General features: G+C 40.8%; 1 protein-coding gene across 1 annotated transcript; it reads left to right on the top strand.

Moving 5' to 3' along the window:
- The first annotated feature begins 872 nt into the window (after nucleotides 1–872).
- Nucleotides 873–20,247, top strand: LOC121339085 (protein scribble homolog). The gene is made up of 7 exons (XM_041410579.1): nucleotides 873–881; nucleotides 1,155–1,358; nucleotides 3,523–3,759; nucleotides 4,293–4,382; nucleotides 5,058–5,135; nucleotides 6,868–6,963; nucleotides 20,013–20,247. Exons 1-7 carry the CDS (start codon nucleotides 873–875, stop codon nucleotides 20,163–20,165), a joined length of 867 nt encoding a protein of 288 aa, XP_041266513.1. The 3' UTR covers nucleotides 20,166–20,247.
- Nucleotides 20,248–20,807: the final 560 nt, after the last annotated feature.

Below are 20,807 nucleotides of genomic sequence, written 5' to 3'. Positions count from 1 at the left end.
TTCCAATGAGATGCTGGGATACTGTCCATTTCCATTTCCCAGTGTTTTCAACCATCCTAAAACTGAGAGAAATAAAGAATCCCAAGGGGACGACCTTCTTTGGCAGATGAAGATGAATCAGTGTGTCCAGCATGAACAGTCTTGTCCTATTTCCCTGTCTTTCCCACCTTAGATCTGATAGAAATGGTGACACCTGGGTTGCTGGTAGCAGCAGCGTATCTCTGTGTGTGTGTGAATGTAACCATTCTGCATTTAAAAAGGAAAATGGAAACTTAAAGAACTGTTAAATCTGAATCAAATACCTGTTAAAACACGTGAAGGTCGCCATGTGGTTCTGATTGCCCCACCACAAGCTTGTTGAAAATTGGTTTTGTTAGTTTGTTTTCTCCAATGAAGTACCTTATTTGTTTGGCATCAGGCTACTTTTTGCTGTTGGATTTGTATCACTGTAAGAAAATGCAGAAGCGAGATTTAAAGAAAGACAAAGGTTACTTTGAAAAATTGCTTCTAAAATTCAGTGAAGTTTAGGTATGTAAGCAACCTTGACGCAACTTGTCAGGTATAACTTCTGAGCGAGAAAGGTGGAGTATTTTGGATGCAAATAAGTAATGGACATTTTGGGATTACTGAACTATAATCACTTTATGAATCAGCAATCCTTAAAAGATCAGTTAAGTGTTGTGCTTTCTATTGGTACCATTCAACAAATGAAACATTTTATTAAATGAATAATGAAGAGAGGAGCAACTCAATAGTTTTTTTTAATTCAGGTCATGAGATGAGATGGTCACTGAAGGTCTAAGTACTCTTGTTTGTTTTCTCAGTAGTACCCTTTATTGAAGACCGTTGTCGATCATTAATTCTTCTTTACGATGCTGAAGGTAGGCTTGGTCCCATGCTCTTATAAGTCCTTAAAGCTTCCACTATTTTCAGCAGCCTCTGCTTGCTCTTTGTATCACCAGTAATGCCCATTAACTGGCAAAGTGTCTCTGTGGGACTGAAGGTACTTCTAAAGGTAAAAAAGGGAAATGCAGTATTTGCAAGAATCTAAAATACCATGCAGAACTTGCCAGGCAGTTTCTGCACTTACATACCTCAATTACTTTCTTAAAACCTATTCTTTGCCTTTTTTTTTCATGTCCTCTTTCCCTCAGGACTCTATTAAGTGGCTTCCCAAGTCTCCTAAACTGTACAGTGGCCATAACTGGAGCTCCCAGGGCTCTCGCTGGGCCTCATTGAAAGGGAAGGAAAGTTTTCGTGGTGGCAACCTGTACAAATTCAGCTCTGCTAATGGAAAATGGAGAGAAGGAAGGATCAGTCCTGAGCAAGAAGCAGAGGAACTCGAAGATCCTGATGATGTAAGTAGTCTTGAACTTGGGAGAGACAGTGTGTATCTGTGAAGAGGCTGTAGCTGCTCACACTGCAGTGCAGCACAGCACTTTGGGTTTGTGGAACCTGCACTGCTTATACTCTCAGGCCCTTGCTTGTGCAGAGGGTACAGAGCTATGTTCAATGTTTTATTCCTTCACTTTGCTTGCAATTAATTCATCCAACCCTCAAGAGTACAGTCTGACCTGCAGGTTAAGATGAGTGACCTGAGCAGTGATGAGACACGTTTTTTTCTTTACTCCTGCTTACATCCACAGTTACCAAGCTCCCTCCATCTCTTTCAGGTAAGCAGGTTGCTGGCAGCACTAGGGGCTCAGCATCTCCCTAGATCTGGATGGTAGAAAAGTGAGGTTGCAGTGCTCCTCCACTGCATGTTGATTTTGGGTGCTGCTCTTCCAGGATGCTGATGTCCGCGAGCCCCTGCCTGCTGTAATTTCTCCAGCCTGTGCCTGCCTGGTGTCTGTCACCCGTGCTGCAGCCTGGCTGTCCTCTTGGTCCTAGCCCGGGAAAAGGAGGGGGTGGTGATTGCACTCTTGCAGCCTTTCCCTTTCAGGGCGTTGCTCGCCATTCTTCCTGATGTCAGCTGGGAGATGAGGCAGGAATAGGGGCTCCTGCTCCTCTTCCAGGACCTCTGCTTCCTTCCTAGCCCCTGTGAGTGCTGCTGCCCCCTCCTCCAGCCCAGAGTCCTGGCTCTTTCCCATGGCCTTCTTCCCTGGCACCCACAGCATCACAGCACTGCAGACGTGTCCGGGTTAGTCAGCCTGGCACTGTAAAGAGAAATCTCTCTCAAGAGAAGAAAGGTAATAAATGCTTTATGTGAGTCAAAGCTAAGCAAATTCCCTTTTAAGTGAAAATGGGAAGCAATCATGCCTTTTATGCTTTCTCTGGGGTTGGCAATACTTCTTTCCATCCCAACCAAAAAGAGGTTGTGGGAAAGTGCCAATATAGATTGAAAAATAAACTGTCCAGTGGGGTTCTGCACAGCTGTTCAAGGTAATGCCACTGCTTTTTATTTTGGTATTAAACATCCAAGATTAGAAAAACACATATGGGGTTTATTTTCAGAGGTGTTGATGTGTGTTTGCTGCATCATTTTACTGTCAACAGAAGATAGAAGGATTTGGGCAATATGAAGATCTGATTTGACATGAACCCATCAAATTAAGGAGCAAAAATCAGCTACATATAAGTAAAGCATTCCTAAAATGTGAACAGAATTTGAGCATTTTGTCTGAATTTAATTTAACCCTTTGCCAGGAACAACTGATAGCTGGAAAACATCACTACATTTTGCAGTCAGAATTGTCTGAAACTTTAATTGTTTGGTGGATGTATTTTAATTGTACATTTCTCTCTTCAAGCCATTGTGGTTTAGCTAAGCTTAGGGTGACATTGTGAGCTCCTCACTGGATCTCAGAGTAGGTTCACCCTTGGGCCAGGCTTCATAGTAGGCTTTAGTAGGCATCACCTTTGAGGTTCTATCTCCAGAGGACTCCTAAATCATTGAAGTTTGCAGGTCTCCACTCACTGCCATTTGCAACTGAAGTCAATCCAATGACTGAAACAAAGTCTAGATATGTAGAAGCAAGGTAAGGTCTTGCCTTCCTCTCCCACCTATGCTCCCAAGAATGGCATGTGAGTTTTGAGGCACTATAAGAAACATTTTATTTTCTGTATGGAAATACCTTTCCTTTGCATTATGTGTGTGGTTCCTTCCCCCAGAACAGTGGATTCAGTGCTACAGAGCTGCCAGAGGCTGCCCAAAACAGTCTTGTTCTCATGCTCTGCCATTTTCACACGACATTGCAGGATTTATGCACATATGGGGGTGTGTGTGTCTTACACGTGCTTGTGTGTGCCAGGGAATCTGGTGAAAGGCTATAAAAAATCCCAGTCCTCTCCCTGTTCCCTCAATTTCAACCCCAGGGTTGAAGGCAAAACATGCTCAGAGAAATAATGGTAAAATAAATCTTTGTGTTCTGCTGTAAAGTTTCAGTTTTGTCTTCAATGAAATAAATTCTATCATACAGTAATGTGAGAGTGAGGAACAAGTTCATGTTAGCACGGGTAAGGTCTGTGTTTCAGATTCGCCTTGCTGTTGCTGTGTTTACCTTTTTTATCTTTAACCCCCAGGAACCTATTTCCAAGTTTTCCGGCAGCCTTTTTGATAGCAACGAAAGCATGCGAGATCAAAGAAATACAAGAACAACGCTTCAAGAAAGGCACAAGTTGGCAATGAAAGGGAAGACTCTCGCAGGATCTAACCCCAGGGTGCAGCCACCTGTGTCAGCAGCAGGCAGCTTCCCCAGCGAGAGCGGCCGGCCTGCGGAGGAGCTGCGGGTGCTGGATGCGCCGCAGCCCCCGCTGAAGGTTGGAGCTGCTGCAGGGGCTGGGTTTGCTGCTGCTGGGGGCTCTGCATGTCTGTGGGGCACTCCCTGTGTCTGTGGGGAACTCCTCTGGGGTGAGGCAGTTTATGAAAGATGCAAAGAAGGGGGGACAATGCATGGCAGATATCATGAGGTTTGCCTGAAAGAGGGTAAGTGCTCCCCATGGCTTACACGGGAAAAGAATTTCTCATTTAAAAAACCCCAACAAAGCCCACTTTCCTTGTAGCCATGCATCTTACTTCATATATCCAGCTTTGGTATTGTGAGGCCGAGTCAAAGGTTCATGCAGGTGGGCACTGAGCTGAGTCTTCGTTCAGTCCATGGTTTCAAAGCAGTGGTGATAAGCCTTGCATGTGCCAGTGTTGAAGGGTAGCACCGTTTTTCACTGGGCTGGGCTCTCCGGGGACATGTCTGCTGGTGTTCAGAGTGGGAGGTAGATTTTCAACATTCACATCATTAATAGGCAATATTTTTGCCTATCAATCAGGTCACTTATCCATTATAATTCTTTTCCAGGTAACCATTACTGTGTGCAGCCAAATGGGGAGTCTTGGTATTAGCATTGCTGGTGGAAAGGGCTCATCTTCATGTAAAGAAAGCGATGAGGTGCATTTCATTGTTAAAAATTTATCTAGTTACAAATGGACTGATGAGTAGTTCCTTGAGTTACTGTGTTTTGTTGTTTGCTTTCTGAGATTGTCCTTCACACAACATTTCCATCTTTCTAAAGCTAACGAGGGTAAACATAGGTAGCTTATTTCCCAGAGTAGGTTCTGGCATTAGCTTTTGATGGACAGCTCCAGAAGGGATGATTTGGGAGAGATACCCAAATGTAAACCAATGATTTTGCAAACGCAACCTGATGGCTGAAACACTGTTGTCTAATTGCCATTTTCTGCCTCAATTTGGTCACTCTCTTGGCAATCCACATTCCTCTCCCATCTCATTTGCTCATTCCCAGGAGCTGACTTGATTTGAGAGAAATATTTCACACATCTTCTCACTGATTTGTCTTTTAAATAAATCTTTGTTTTCCAGTCTGTTCCCTATGGCACAGTGTAAACAATTACTGACTTTTGTTCATTGTTGTATGTGTCAGCCATGGAGGCTTTTTTTTTTTTTTTTTGGCTTGCTAATGTGCTAAGGCATCTAGTTTTTAATTTTATGGAGGCAACAAAACAATAAGTCTTGAAAATTAATTACTTCCCATTTGCTTTTTATATCAATGGGAGAACAATGTGAGAAACTGTCACTTCTGAAACCTATGTTTTGTGTTACCAGGGGATCCTGATTGCACGGCTGCCAAAAGATGGTCCAGCAGACTTGGCTGGTGTACAAGCAGGAGACAGAGTGGCTGAGGTAGATGGGTTGTTTGTCACTGTGGGGTGTGTTCTCTTATTGTTGTCTTTAAATCAAACCACTTAGAATTGGGGAACTTGGCATCCAGATCTAGGCTGGCCTCAGCTTTTTAGATGCTTTCCATTATGAAGAAATTATAATAACCTTAAATTGTTGTATTCCTTCTTATTATGTTCTAGTTGTCAGATCTTTATGTTCAAAGGGCTTAACAAAATATTATTCCCTTAAATGAATGATTTACAAAGGAAAATAATGGTCTTAAGTGGTTATGTAAGTATAAATGAAGTATTTGATCCAAGAAGCTTTCTTGTGACATGGTATTAGATTTACTAGATGAGTTTATTGCAGTTGCAACAAAGAAATATAAACTAGATGAGCTTGTTTCCCCAAGGTAATTTTTGGTGGGAAGAGAACAGCTCAAAATAACTCCCCTGATGGAGGCTTGGAGTGCCAAGTGCCAAGGGATAAATGTGCCCCTTGGGCTGCTCCACCTCAAGCCTCATCTTTCCTAGCAGAAGCCACATTCCTGAGCTTCAGAATTTCCCAGGAAGAATGGGCAACAAATGGTCACATGCAGTTTTGTGTTACATACTTTTGATGTACTGTTTGGTTTCTCCCTGCTGAGAATGGTGGAGTAGGAAGAGAACCTCTACAGAATTACTTTAAAGTGTAACTGGTCCATATTTCTTTCAGCTCTTGTTCTCTTAAACTGTCATTTATACTTGGTTAGAGTAATAGTTTTTACTCCAGCATGGTCCATGTGGAATTAAGGTGGGATAGAGCAAGCAATATTGTATGTCTGTTAAATTGTCAGGAACAACGATACAACCTGTATCAGCCAAAGACTTTAATGATAAATAAATCTACAAATTTTGTAAAACTGTGCTATAGAATTATTGATAGAGGGTGGTGTTCCATTATGTGCAAATATTGGGTTAGTTTGAGAGTTCTTAAAAGGTTAATTGTAGATAAAAATCGGTATCATTCTACATTTTTTCTTTTATGAAAGTTATTGTAACAAATGGGAGAGAATGTAAATAATTCTCTACATATTTCACATTATCACATCATCGGGGAAAAAACACAGGATTTTCAGTTGCTGTACCTTTACCTTCTGAACAGTGTTTCTGGTCAAGTTAATATCTTAAAAATCAACCCATTGCTCATGTTCTTCAATGAGGCTTTAATTAATTATTTATTTGGGGGACCATTTGGAATATACTAGGTGTTAATTAATGTCTGTTCACTTAGTCAATAGTGAAACAAGTGAAAAAGAAGAAATTTCTGTTCCATCATGTTCTGCCCTGCTGTTATTGTACAAATAGTTAGGATTTCTCCATCTCCCACAAGATGGCAGAATCATTCATCTGTTTAAAGAATATAGAAAACAACTCTGCTTTTTGTGAGTGTGTGTGACAAGAAGGAATTAATGTGGTGTGCTATAGAAATACTGCTGTTTTTACCACAGGACTAATCTGTGTACAAATAACAAGCATTTTTCTCTTGAAGTGTGTGTTACAACTTCTTATTCTTGAACAGATAAGTTCAACAGTTCAAATATAAAATTCACCAAAAATGAGAAACAGCAGGAATTGCAATTTTATTTGCTTTTGTTGTACAACCACATGTAGCAATAGGGCCAGGTGTTTGTATACTAACTTGAGAGGGAGGGAACTCCTCTTCTTAATCAGCATTCAGAATAAAAACATGTTTCTGGTGTTTTCTTTTAAAGGCAACCTTTGTTTCAGAATCTGAGGCCCTTGATGCTGGTCCTACTGAAGCTTCCCCCAAGGGCAGCTCCTCCCCGACAGTCAACCATGTCATAACAGTAAGTAGGATGCCCCCAGTAAATAACAAGTCACTCTGACCTAAGAAATTTGTGTTGTCTTAATGTTTGTGTTGTCTTTATATTAATGGTAGTAAAGACTGGCACAGAACTCAACACTTGTCAAAGATCAGAGACCCTACCAAGCATTTAGGTGGCTGTCACTGCAGCTGGCACATGGCTTCTGGAGGAGCTCAGCTCCTGGGTGAGCACCCACATAGCAGAGCAGAGCTTTGGAAGCACTCTGTTTTGGGGGCTTTAGGGTGGTGTCCATCCCCCCAGTCTGAGTCATCATTCTGTCGTCTGGACTCTGTCTCTAGCTAATGCAAGGAGCAGAATTTCCAGGGTCCCTCTTTTAGGAGGGAGAGGGTGAACTGCTGCCTGGAGGTGGTGACCATTTTCGTCTTCTGACTGGAGGGGGAAGTTGTGTCACAGGCTAAGACATGCCTGTATTTTAGGTGACTGGTGAGAGAAAGCCTACTGCACGAGTCACAGGAGGCAACAGCTGAGCCTGCAGGGTGGCTTTTAGAAATGCACTTTCTTGAACTTCTCTAGCAAGTTCAACTCTCTGAAGACCTACCCTCGTCTTGGTCATCTATGTGCACCACTGAAAGTATGGCTTTACTAGGAAGATATAATAACATCAAGGTATCTGAATAATTAAGGTCAAAAAGCATCTTACTTGTGTGGAGCTTGAAGTACCAGGAAGCTACAACTGTTCCTCCTACAGCAAATGCCAGATGAATGCTTTGTTTGATTCCTCTTCCTTCAGTCTTTGTCTAAATCTTTCTCCATGAATACCATTCACAACCCAGGTAGTGGCAAAAAATGAAAGTATGTATATTATATAAAAGATTATAATCAATGACCATATCAGTTTTTATTAACCATTTAGATAATTAGCATGATTTGTTAGTTGACTGAAAAAGTGAGCAAATAGATCATGCAACTGTTTTTCTCTGGTTTCCTGTGTTAGTCACTTTTTGACATGTTGAGCTACAGCTTTTGTCCATGAGATAAACTAAGAAAGGTTTTCCCTTCTATTAATTGCTTAAAGAAACTTATTTTGAGGCCTCTGGCCTTCAACACCATCTTGTAGATCATCAGTTAGACCAGTTTTATTTTCCAGCTTAAAACACTTGCATCAATTTGGATTTTTTTTGTCCAATTGTACCTGGTAGCTGTTTCTTAGTCTTCATCAGCATTGCAGGAAGCATGAGGCTTCCTGTTAGAGGATCCAGTGTTGGAAGGGTTTATTCATGCATTGGGGTGGCCTGGATCTGTTGCAGTAGTATCTCACTTTTAGTATTTTCATCCAAAAAGGAGAAATTGCTGTATTTTTATGTTATATGCCTCCCTTTAAAGTTCTTCAGGTGTAGTGGAGGAGGAGGCAGATTAGACTGAGAGTACTTGCAGGGAGTCAACTGGCTGCAAGTTCCGAGTGTCAGAAGTAACCAATGTGCAAGTTCTTTTGTGAAGAAACATTAGTATTTCTGGTCTTGTTTCTTTTTGGAAATCAAAATCTTGGTGCTGTAGCAAATGATACATGTTACTGTAACCTGGAGCAGCATTCATCAATTTTAGGGATTATGGGCTTGTGGGGAGTATCCTGCTGACTTGGGGCTGTTCAATTTCTCATCTGTTCTCACTCTGAAGTCCCTCTTATTCCTCAATACCTGAAGGAAATCTTATTATCTGAAAAATGTTTACAGCCTGGCTTCTCATGGAGGACTTGCTTTGCATGTTCAGATAAGCAGGTGGCAGTAGGGCCTTAATGCAGAATCTTCTTCTGTGTTAGGAATATGAGAAGGTTCATTTCCTTTGTATTTCTGATCAGGTTTCAATAGAAGATGGTTGTGTCTACTTCAAGGGAGGGAAGGATTGAAGCATAATGGCAGAGAAACCAGAGACTCCTATTACTATTCTACAAAAACTGTGTGCCAGATGGTGTCATCTTTCTTCTCCCTTTCTTCCATGTCATCATCCTGCCTTCCAGCACATACTGTCTTCATCTGTTTATTTTTATTGAATTTTAATGAACATCCTCTTTGCATATGCTCTCTGTGATAATATTTGTCTCATTCTTGCTAGCCACAGCCCTCCCCATCTCTGAGCCAGCTGCTCTGGCATTACAACAGGCAATGCTGCTGCCAGGCTCAGGTTTCCTCTGTTTTCCACAGGCTTGGTTGCTCTAACTGCTTCTAAAAGGCTCATGTAATTGTTAACTCATCCAGCCAAACTCAATTTCAAACCCTTTGTGTCAGCTTTAAGATTTCATGACAGTGTGAATGACCAGTAATTAATTGGACAAACTAAATGTTCTTTCACAGTGAGTCATTGTTTTGCAAAAGAAAAATGAGAATCTTCCTTGGTTTTAATTGTAATTGAGTATTTTGCTGACATGTGGATAGAGGGCTCAGAACTTTAATTACAAGTATATAGTTTTTACATACAGTATTTTATAGACTTGCCTCACTTATGCTAATCATGCCTCAAAATTATGAGAATATATTTTACTTTATTATATATATATATATATATATATATACAAATATTTGAATTGAACCTAAACAAAAAAAAAAAAAAAGAAAAAAAAGAAAAAAAAAAGTCAGTGATATAAAGAAATGCCCATACTGACTTTAACAGAAGGAACTTTAACTTGGATTCTGGAGTCTTCATTTCCAGTTTTGTTATTGTTTCCTATCCATCCCCTCAAACACAGAGCAAACTCTTCACAATCTTTCTCCATCATAAATATTTTCATTCAACCTCTGACTGAAATTCCCAGAGGATTTTGTCTGACTGAATGGAGAGTGCTGACAGGTTTCAGCATCTTCTGTCATTTCATAGCATGCATCATCATGCCATCTTCTTCGACTCATTTTTGGGGCTATTAACATAATAAGAATATTAGGTAGTTTGTAATTATTAAGTTTTCATGAAATTTTAATCTAGTATTTAACTTAAATTGTTAGCATATTATTTGATTGGATTTTATGCCTTTGCCCTGGGAATTTTCTCAATTATATTGTTTCATTTAGTTCACCAGGGGTACAAGTGTCACTGATACTGGGGTTTTCAAGGAAGGTTAAAGTAAGAATTACCAATTAAAACTGATTGTTTGAATAAATAAATAAATAAAAGGTGAAGCTTACAGTGCTGAAAAAATCTGAAGAATTTCTTTAAAAGGCTAAAAAAGCCAAATTTTTTGACTGCTCTGTTAAAAATCCAGAGATACCAAACGTTCCTAAATCTGCTGAGAAAACAGATAAGTGTACTAGAAGCTGTGACATGTATCAAAATGAAATCCTCTTGCCTGCAGAAGGTGCATAAGCAGGTACCCCGTCTCCCACAGTATGCAGCTGCTGCTCTTCTGCCTTTGTCTCGTATTGTTCATATGCAAGTCGTGAGAAATCTTACATGGGTGAGAATCCCTGCAGATCTACCTTTTTCATTTCTAGCTGATAAAGACTTTCCAAGAAAAAATCTTGATCCACTTACATTAGTTAAAAATCTTCAAAAATCTAATTATCAAACCCTTTATTCATCTGAACATATCAGAAAACTGAAATCATACAACATAAAATAAAACATTTGTTTGTTTAATCATTGTCTTATTTTGTTGAATTTCAAAAGCAAAGCCAGTGGAGTACTCAGGCCAGAGAAACAGTATAAAAGGAGAAAACTAAAGTCAGATTCAGAATGTCCTTATCATGAGCAAAGCCAGGTTTCTTCTTAAGTTTGTTTCAAACAGTAAAGACCTTGCTCACATCACAGTGTTTGACTGACCTATAGCACTCTAAGATCTACTACTTCAAGTTTCTTATGAAGAACTGCTTTATCCCTTCTCCAAAACATTTTCATTACTCTTTTAATCTTGTCAGGTAAGGGCGTTGGTGTTTTTATGTTATTCTTTTTTTCTATTCTGACAAGCTAAGTTTGTTTAAGAAGTCAGGAATCTAACTCTGCACTGCCTTGCATCTTGTGCAGGTTTACATATGTTTGCAAAGAAGCCTGTGAGCCTTGTTGGGTTAGGTAACCTCAGTCATCGTGTGAGCTCCAGTGGAGTGTGAGCACCCGTGTGCCGTGTGATTGCCTCCTCCATTTCATCTCCTAGTTTGCTTCTGCTTTTATCTAACTGAGTATTTCTGAGTGAATCACCATGAAAGATGGAACATAAAAGGTGTGTGTTGTACACACTCCATAGTGTAGTGGTTAGGGAACTTATTTTGTGAATTTGAAATTAAGTTCCTGCTCCCAACAAATGCTTCTGTTTGCACAGTGTATCTTTTTTCTCTCCTCCTTTTAAGTAGTTTTCTCATACACTCAGCCAAAACCAACTAATTTCAGATTTTAAGTTCTTGGATTTTGCAGAGCTTGTAATTAACAATGCTAAATAGGAAAAACCTTTTAAAAAGACAGGTCATTAATTGATCTTTTCAAGTTACCATGTTAAAATACATCCAAGTTAGAGAAAATCTACAAAGTGAGCCCATCATAAGGTAGACAATATAAGCACTGCAGACAATATAAGCAAAAACATACAAAAGACAAACAGACTCAAGCAAGGCAACTTGAACTGTGCTGTAGGATAGCATATTATTTGAGAATAAAAGAGGATAACTATTTAAAGAACTACACAAATAATAAACAATGTCCTCCCTTGTGAAAGGCATCCTCATGGACTCTGGGAATACTGCAGGGGAAGAGACTGCACTGAGTTCCTTCAGGCTTTCAGACAGCCACTGCCTTCCACAGGGGTGACGAGTTTTCTTCAAAAAATCAAAGGGTTGGCAACTTGGACCATGGGTAGCACTGCTTATGGGGGCAATGCCTTTTAAGTCTCCTGATGTGGTCAGAGCAATGCATTTTCTTTGATGTTTTCATAGCATCAGGCCATAAATGATTAGACACTTATACGAAAGCACTTACATGAAAATCTGTAAGTCAGGTTCCAGTGTCAGGGAAGTCACTATCCAGTGGTACATTAGATGATGAAAGAAATGGACCAAGTACAATTTTTCATACACAATTTGAATCACATAAAAGCCTTTTGTGCTTGACAGCATTGCAGATATGACATGATGAGAATTGATCTTCCATTTTTGTGTTGAGTTTGACAGCGCTCCATCTCTCTTGCCTTGTGCATTGCCCTTGGGAGGCACTTGGCAGAGAGCAAGAACAGAAAGGAGCTTTGCTCTAAATTTAGTGACATGACCAAATGTTATATATACTGCATGCTGGAAGAGAGATGAAACATGCAAGATGTTCTCTTGCTATTCCAAGAAGTAGAGAAAATACTCAGTTTTAAAACTGAGCTGTAAAATATATCAATATCTAGAAAATTCACACAGAGGAAATTTCCCTAGAATCATAGAGTGGCTTGGGTCAGAATGTACCTTTAAAGGCCATCTTGTACCACACTTGTAGTGACCAGGGACATCTTCCACTAGGACAGGTTGCTCAGAGCCCTGTCCAACCTGTCCTTGAATATTCCCAGGAATGGGGAATCCACACCTCTCTGAGCAACCTGTTCCAGTGTTTTACTGTTTGTCTGGTTCATTGACTTCCAGGAAATAATATTGAGCTGAATTAGATTTTGAAGTAAATCACTGTGCACAGTGTTGGAACAGCAACAGGGAAGAGGGATGGGCTGGTGGGGTGGTGGGGTAGCCCCTGCTCAGGGCCCTCACCTGGCTGCTGCACACAAAACTGAGGCAGCACCTCCAAAAGCATGGTGCCAAAGCTCCTCTGGCAGTGCTTGAGAGTGGTGTGGCTGCTCCAAGGGCAAGGATGAACTGAAGGATGTGCTACCCTCTCCCAGCCCCAACACAAAAGGTGTTGTCATGAGCTGGTTGCTCCCTGAGTGCAGCAGCACAGGTCACACACATTTCCTTGTGCAGAGGTCTTCTGTAGCCAAGTGTCATGAGGTGCTTCATCCATGCCTCACCAAAGATTTATCTTCCCTAGAGTGTAGGAGAGGTTTATACCTCTCTCTCCATACAACTTTACAATTTCTGGGGTTTGGCCAGAGGTCAAACACAGCAGTAAAATAGCATTGTAAAGTGCTGGGGAAAGGGATGCAGCCAGGGATTTCTACAACCAGGAGAGCTGAGGGTGCACCATTAACACATGCTTATTGAAACATCCCTGACATGCTATGAAAGGGGAGCTGTGTTGAACACCTAGACAGGGTTTCCAGGTTGATATATTTTCATCCCCACAGCTGGGCATCAGCTGGTCTCTGTCCCCTGGGCCCTGCCCCAGCTGCTGTGCCACTCCCGCCTGGAGGTGGGGTTCTTTGTGAGTAATGAACTCACAAGGAGATAATTGGATCTCTTCCTCTCTCTTTGACTTGTATTTCCTTGTTTCTTTTTGGGGACAAGGTTGCTTTTTTCTATTGCTGCTGACATCACTTCAGTTAAGAAGACCATGCTGGTTTGCTGGGAGCTGTGCAGCTCAGATCTGCTCTTCTCTGCTGTTCTGTTGGATGCATTTTTGCATCCTCTTTTAAAAATTTTTATTTAAAAGTCTGTGTAATATTTTTTAGGCATGAGTAAATGCCCTACTTTACTAAATTAGATTTAGACAGTTTCTTCTGGGAATACAGTCATTATCAAATGTGATCTTTTGCATCTAGCAAAGGACTGGTTTCATTGTTTAGTAAGAAGTCTAAATTTCCTGGTCAGGTCTAAAAAACTGCTTCCATCCCCAGCAATGACAAAAGAGGTAAGACTAAGTATGAAATCGTAACATTATTCATGAGGTTTACATAAACCCCTGCACATGTCCTCAACTGTGTTGATAATTTTGTTTTCCCCAGTTAAGGGTACCATCCTTAGCACTGGAGCCAGTTCAGATCAGCTGTAAAGTCAAATTTTAAAAATAAGCATTATTTAAATACAAATTTCAATATGAGCAGAGCTAGGCAGGCATTCCTATTGCAGGTATTTTCTAGCTGGGGAATATTTTCTTTTAAAATTTACCTGTTTGAACTAGAGTTAAAAGTATGTCTGGTTTTCTTCCTAAAAAAGGTCAATCCAAATTATTTTTTCCTGCCCTTATTCCATCAAACTTTGGCCTTTCATGTGTCGTTTCCCCTTCTGATTTGTAGCCTCTGTCCCCAGCAGCTGGCCTTGCTGCCAGCTGTGATTTGCCCTGTCGCTGCTGGCTGTGCCTTTGATGGGAAGCTTGGGTTGTAGCTGTGACTGTTGCCTTGAGAACTTCCCTCTCTGGCTAATACTGGAGTATGGATCTGTGGGCTGGCAGAGGCCAGGGGAAAGGAAATGCATATAAAAGAAAAACAAAATGATGGGGTTTGTTCTGTTCAGTTTTAGTTTTGAAAAAAATTATAAAAATACATAATGGACTGTCTTTTGTGGACTGTTCTGCAACGTTTTGGACAGACATTTTGACTAGAAGGAAAGCAGATGTGAGCATCTGGAAGTGAAAAATTATTGGACGTTAACTTGTTAGCAAAACGTCTCATTTATCACGTTTTATTTTAAAAACTGCTTTCAAGTCTCTTAGCTAGTTGTGGGATTGTTCCTATCTTGTTTCAGTATGAAAGAATTTTTGCAGCCAATACTGCAGCTGAATTGCCCCAAGCTGTTTAGATGGCTTTATTTTACTTCTTCCTGCAGAGGACCAGGAGTGCAGAGGCAGCCCCCTGTCTGTGCTCCAGCTGAAGGACTCTGAGTTTCAGTGTAGACTATTAATCCCATTGAATGAGAGTGTCTGAAATAATTTGATTTTTAGTTATGTGTGATTCAAACAAAATTGAATTTTTTTTATTGTAGAAAGTCTTAGTGGTTATGCTAAGAGAAGTGACACAAACTAGGTAATGGAAGAAGTTTCCACAGTGAGCCCACTGGTTTTGCTACAGGACATGTCCATTTTGAAGTTTATTTTTTAGGCACTGAAAATGTAATTTCAGGGGAAAATGGAAAAATAGTAACTTGTTTCAAGTAATTAATGATGCATTTTTCTGAAGAAGTATTCTATGTATTTTGACAATTTGAGGTTTAATAGTAGTTCCAATATTATCTAAATAATGATATTCAAAGCATGATGATGGAAAGTAAGTAGGAAGACTTTGCAATTTCAACAGAAGAATTTTAAACAAGTTCAAACACTGCTGAGTAACCACCAGTGGAGAAAACAATGGAATAATAGAAAATCTAGATAATTTGTCCTCCTACACTGGCATAATTTTTTTTTTTTTTTGCAGAATTATCTGCAGAAGATGGAAGTTTCACACCTTCCCACATGCCTTAGACAAATAATTCAGGTGCCTGTACTGAAAGGATTTTCCATTGCCATCCTAAAAGTCTCTGTGTTGCCCTGTCTGTAATGGGCTGTGGAAATATTTTGCTTCCTCTTTGCTGTGCCATTTTTTCACATAAGAAATCTGTTCTATCTTCCCTCAGTCATGCTGCTCCAGGAAATGTACATTCAAATACAAATAGTAAAGCTCCAGGGGCAAAGCTTGCCTATTTAATAGGGTAATGCTGAGGTCAGTGAAGATAAGCAGGGAAAGAAGAAAGTGAAGGTAAAATCCCTCCAGGATTCTGGGAAGAGAAACAGTGGGTTTGAGAAATGGATATAACAAAATATAATACAAGTTTGGAGTTGTTGAGTTTTGTTCCTTTCATTTGTTTGTGGTTTGTTTTGTTTTGTTTTTGTTGTTGTTTTTTTGTTTTGTTTTAACAAAGCTGAAAGAGTAAAGGAAGTTGATAAAGCTCATATTGTGATGTTCCTGGAACTTGGGTGAATGTGAAGGCAGATGCAGATTCCTTGTTTCTTAGGGGGTGGTTAGGTAAAGGTGGTTAGGCCACTGTGGGTAGAAATGTGTGTTTCTACATCCATTTTGTGTTGGTTTTGCTTTATAGAGGAGCTTGATTGATAACTTTTGCTGCAAGGAGAGAGAGACAAGAGGCCTGAGCCTCTTTTCATTAAGTTAGATCTTGTACAAATGCACGCTCTATTACTTAGTTGCATTTGCAATTGCTTAATTTGACACCGTCCTCAGCTGAGAATTTTTCATTGGTACTGATGATTCAGATTTGAGGAAATGGGCTCCTCAGCATCCCGTCAGGGAGAGAGGCACAAAGGAGGATGGCTGGCTGCAGGGGAAGGAGCAGCCCTGCTTTAGGGACAGCAGTGGCGTGAGTTCACATGGGGTTTCAGAGGAGAGTGGGCAGGGAGATGTGGAGGAAGCAGAGGGGCAGAGATACAGCTGCACTTGGACCAGGACACTTGATTTGTCAAAAAGACTCAACAGAAGGTCTCCAAACCAGTGAGAGTCAGCGTCTGTGTGAGCTTTCATCTGCCTGGAGAGGGCACAGAGGGGCTGCTCTAGATCACACCTGAGCCCAGTCTTCTCTTGGGAGTGCAGGTTTCCAGCCTTTGCAGCACTTCTGGGCTGAGACACTGATCAGCCTCTGCTGTAGAAAATTGGTTGTTCATTTAGTGCTGCTTCCTCTTTACCTGCAGCAACATGAAAGATTAGATGTAAGACTTGCCCAACACCATGTGTTTTGTGGAGCAGTTAACACAATCACCTCAGAAATGCTGAAGGAGCACTTTTCAGCAATTAAATTTATTTCATAATTTTCAGACCTAGTTCCATCATAATATTTGAAAGATAGCATGCAAGCAGTCATGAAATGTTTGGAGAAAATCTCTCTTAGAGAATTAGTTTTAGTTCTTTGGAAACTGGGTAGTAGGAACCATGCTGAAAAAGAGTAGTTAAAAAAGTGAGATTCAAAATGGCTAAGGTCTTTTCTTCAAAATGACAAATAGGAACTGGTGACTCTGCATTGCTAATGAGACACATGTCAGTCATGGGGAGGTGTGCACATATCTATTTTTGAACAGCACAGCACACAAAGAAAGATCTTCCCTGAGCTTTGAACGGACAGCTCCATGAAATGCAAAGCCTGGTCCTGGATATGACTGTAGGTGACTTCGAGCTTAGACCTCTGCAGTAGCTCCTGAGGTGTGAATTTCATTGTGTGACCCAGTAAACCACCTGTACGTATGGATGTGCATTTGCTGTACTGCAAAGCAGCTGGCTGCTGGCTGTTGTTAAGCAAGACTCATATTTCAGCAAAGAACAGAACCATCCGGTGCAAGGACAGCTTCTAAATGATGTCATGTGTGCATGACAAAAACACATCTTCCCAGGCTTTGTAGCTTTGCCAGTGCTTAGGATCTGTATAGATTATTTAAAGCTTCCAGAAATGTGCCCTTGGTTTAAACAGAAGAAGGGGGGAAAAAAAGGTATATAATTGATGCTCAGTACACCAGGGTATACATTAAATTTACACATGATTTTAAAATTAGTTTACATCAGGGGTGAGATTCAGCTCTGGACTGGCACCTGCACTTCGGTGTCTGTGTGTAGTGTGCTGTGAGCCAAGGGGAGTCGGACCTAATGTCAGGGGAGCCTGGGGAATAATTAATTTTTACTCAATGCAGAAACCTCCCGGCTGAAAGTGCAGCAGCCACAAAGCATCTAAATGCTTGTGTCATTTCCTAAATCAAATAATGTACGGCGAGGAAATAATATATAAACAAATGAATTGTGTGGTGTCAACATTAAATGTTCTCATGAAGTAGAAGTAGATGATAAATAAGGAGTTCTAACTTTCCTGAAAATTTTCATACTGCTAGTAAGATGGCCACTTTATTTATTATACATTATCATCTTACCTGTTTGTTAGATACATTGACTCACCCTTCTACGTTTTCATTACATTTTAAACCTGTTTTGGAAAGCAGTAAAAAGGAGGATAATTTTGTGCATTAGAATGAAATTTGTTTAATAATCCAATTATTTATAAAAACAATTACTGATACATTATATGACTATACATCAAGATCCTGACACTGTTTTTTTCCCTCAGTTACAACATTTAAATTAATTTTAAAACATTGCAATATAATTCTCAAAGAACACAAAGTTCTTGTCCAAAAAAATATGAATCAAATTCATGTATGCATATTTTACGGACAAATTTAAACATTGACATTTTCTCTTTATGTTTTTGTTAAATATATTTTGTCAGTAAAGAAGCTGAAATATGCAATTTTTCAAAAGATCAATAATTGATGTGATTTATGGTTCTTAATTAATTCTTTATTGCTTTCTGAGGGATCAATTGAATGAATAATGAAGTTAAATTAATTTTTCATATTTACTTGTATTTATTTTTAAAAAATATCTTAATCTTTTTTTTCATCTGGATAAGGTTTTTTAAAAGATTAACTAATGAGAGGAAAGGGCAAGTTATCCTAATTTTCTCTATCAATGGCTTTTTGGCAAAAAAAAATGAATGGAGGGCCAAGGGGAATCTTCCTTTATTGGGCGTGGTAAGAAGCATAGAGACAAGGGATAAGGAAAAGTCTGAGGTACTTAATGCCTTTTTTGCCTCAGTCTTTAGTAGCAAGAGCAGTTGTTCTGTGCGTGCCAGTCCCCTAACCTTTAGCACAAGGATAGGGAGTAGAATGAAAGCCCCATAATCCAAGGGGATGTGTTCAACACCTGCTGCACAAGTTAGACACACACGAGTCCATGGGAATCCACCCAGGGGTTCTGAGTGAGCTGGTGGAGTGCTCACCAAGCCCCTTCCATCATCTCCTGGCAGCCCTGGCTAACTGGGCAGGTCCCAGCTGACTGGAAGTTGGCAAATGTGATTCCCATCTACAAGAGGGGCTGGAAGGAGGATCCAGGAAAGTTCAGCTTGACTGACCGAATCTTCTATGACAAAGTGACCCACTTAGACGTTGTCTACCCAGAATTTAGTAAAGCCTTTGACTTAATTTCCCAGAGCATTCTCCTGGAGTGCCTGGCTGCTGATGGTTTGGACAGGGACACTGTTGCTGGATGAAAAACTGGCTGGATGGCCAGGCCCAGATGGTGATGAATGGTGCTCCATTCAGCTGGTGGCTGGTCACTGGTGGTGCTTCCCAGGACTCAGTACTGGGGCTAGTCCTCTTTAATATCTTCATCAATGATCTGGATGAGGGGACTGAGGGCACCCTCAGTAGGTTTTCTGGTGACACCAGGGTGGGTGGGAGTGTTGATCTGCTGGAAGGCAGGAAGTCTCTGTAGAGGGATTTGGACAGGCTGGATTGATGGTCCAAGGTCAGTTGTGTGAGGTTCAATGAGGCCAAGTGTCAGGTCCTGTCCTTCAGTCACAACAGCCCCAGGCAGAGCTACAGGCTGGGGGCAGAGTGGAAAAGGACCTGGGGGTGCTGGGCTTTAGCTGGCTGAGCATGAGCCAGTGTGTGCCCAGGTGGGCAGGAAGGCCAGTGGCATCCTGGCCTGTATCAGCAATAGAGTGGCCAGCAGGAGCAGGGCAGGGATTGTCCCCCTGTACTCAGCACTGCTGAGGCCACACCTCCAGTGCTGGGTCCAGGTCTGGGGCCCTCACTGTGAGAAGGACATTGAGGGGCTGGAGTGAGCCCAGGGGAGGGAAATGGAGCTGGGGAAGGGTCTGGAGCACAAGTCCTGTGAGGAGCACCTGAGGGAGCTGGAGGGGTTTAGTCTGGAGAAGAAGAGGCTCAGAGGAGACCTCATTGCCATCTACAACAGCCTGAAAGGAGATTGTAAAAAGGTGCGGTTTGGTCTCTTCTGCCAGGTAACAAGTGACAGGGCAAGAGGAAATGCTCTGAAGTTGTGCCAAGGTAGGTTTATACTCGATATTAGGAAAAAAAGTCTATAGAAAGGGTGTTCAAGCACCGGAAGACATTGCCCAGGGAAGTGGCTGAGTCACCATCCTGGAGGTATTTAAAAGACATGTAGTTGTGGCACTTAGGGACAAGGTTTAGTGGTGGACTTGGCAGTGCTGGATTAGTAGTTGGACTTTATGATATTAAAGGTCTTTTCCAAACTAAACAATTTTATGATTCTCTGTGGTGTTACACCTCTCACATATTTTTTTCTCATCTCCTGTTTCCCCTGTCCCTTTAAAATATTCCTATTAAACACTTCCCTGCTCTTGATCTGATTCTTTTTTTCTGAAATCTTTCACATCCTGCTGAAGATACCCCGGATAATCCTCACACGCCCTTCCACTTCTGATGAAGATGCCGACCAGTTGCCCCCAGACCCTGAGGACTTTGAGCCCGAGGAGCCTGACAGCGCAGAAGGCCATGCCTATTCAGACTGTCTGAGCAGTGCTTTTTATCCTCCCTAATAAAGTACTTTTCCGACAGGAGTTGATGGGTGGTTTTCTTTCCCATTGTTTGATTACATTTGATGTAGTACTTGAACCGCTATGCCTTATTTATAGTGAAAACCATTACGTGGAGGATGGATTTGTGAGGAGAACCCTCTTTGTATTTCTTTGCCTTGAACTTCCTTCAGCAAGACCTTGTGAACCTGGAATGAAATGCACTGGGTCAAGTTTTGTGAATGTCACCACATGCTTCAGTCGCCACTTGTAAAGGTAACCTGCAGCAACTAAATGTCATGGAGAAAAAACCAGGTGGTTTTTATTCAGAAGGTACTTTACCCATATGGAAACATAATAAAAGCAATTGTATAGGTGGGTGGGATTTTTAAAGTCTTGTGTCCATGATTTGTCTATACAGCTCATCCTTCTATCTTCCCCTAGGTTCCTTTGATTTGTCCCTTTTAATGTCCTTTTCTATGAGAATTTAAAAAAAAAAATCTGTCTTTAAATCGTCCTGTTTTTTTTTTTTTTTTTTTTTAACCCACTGAGAAATGTTATCTGTGTTGGAATTCTGTATCTCATTCTGTTGTAATAAAGAACAGTTTCTCCAGTTATATCAGTAATGTGAATGTAGATCAGATTTGAACAGGACCTGTAGGTTGT

Source organism: Onychostruthus taczanowskii, unplaced genomic scaffold (assembly GCF_017590055.1).
Source record: "Onychostruthus taczanowskii isolate IOZ18803 unplaced genomic scaffold, ASM1759005v1 scaffold33, whole genome shotgun sequence".
Taxonomy (NCBI): domain Eukaryota; kingdom Metazoa; phylum Chordata; class Aves; order Passeriformes; family Passeridae; genus Onychostruthus; species Onychostruthus taczanowskii.
Note: the sequence above shows the minus strand (reverse complement) of the source record. Positions and strands in the feature narration are given on the sequence as shown.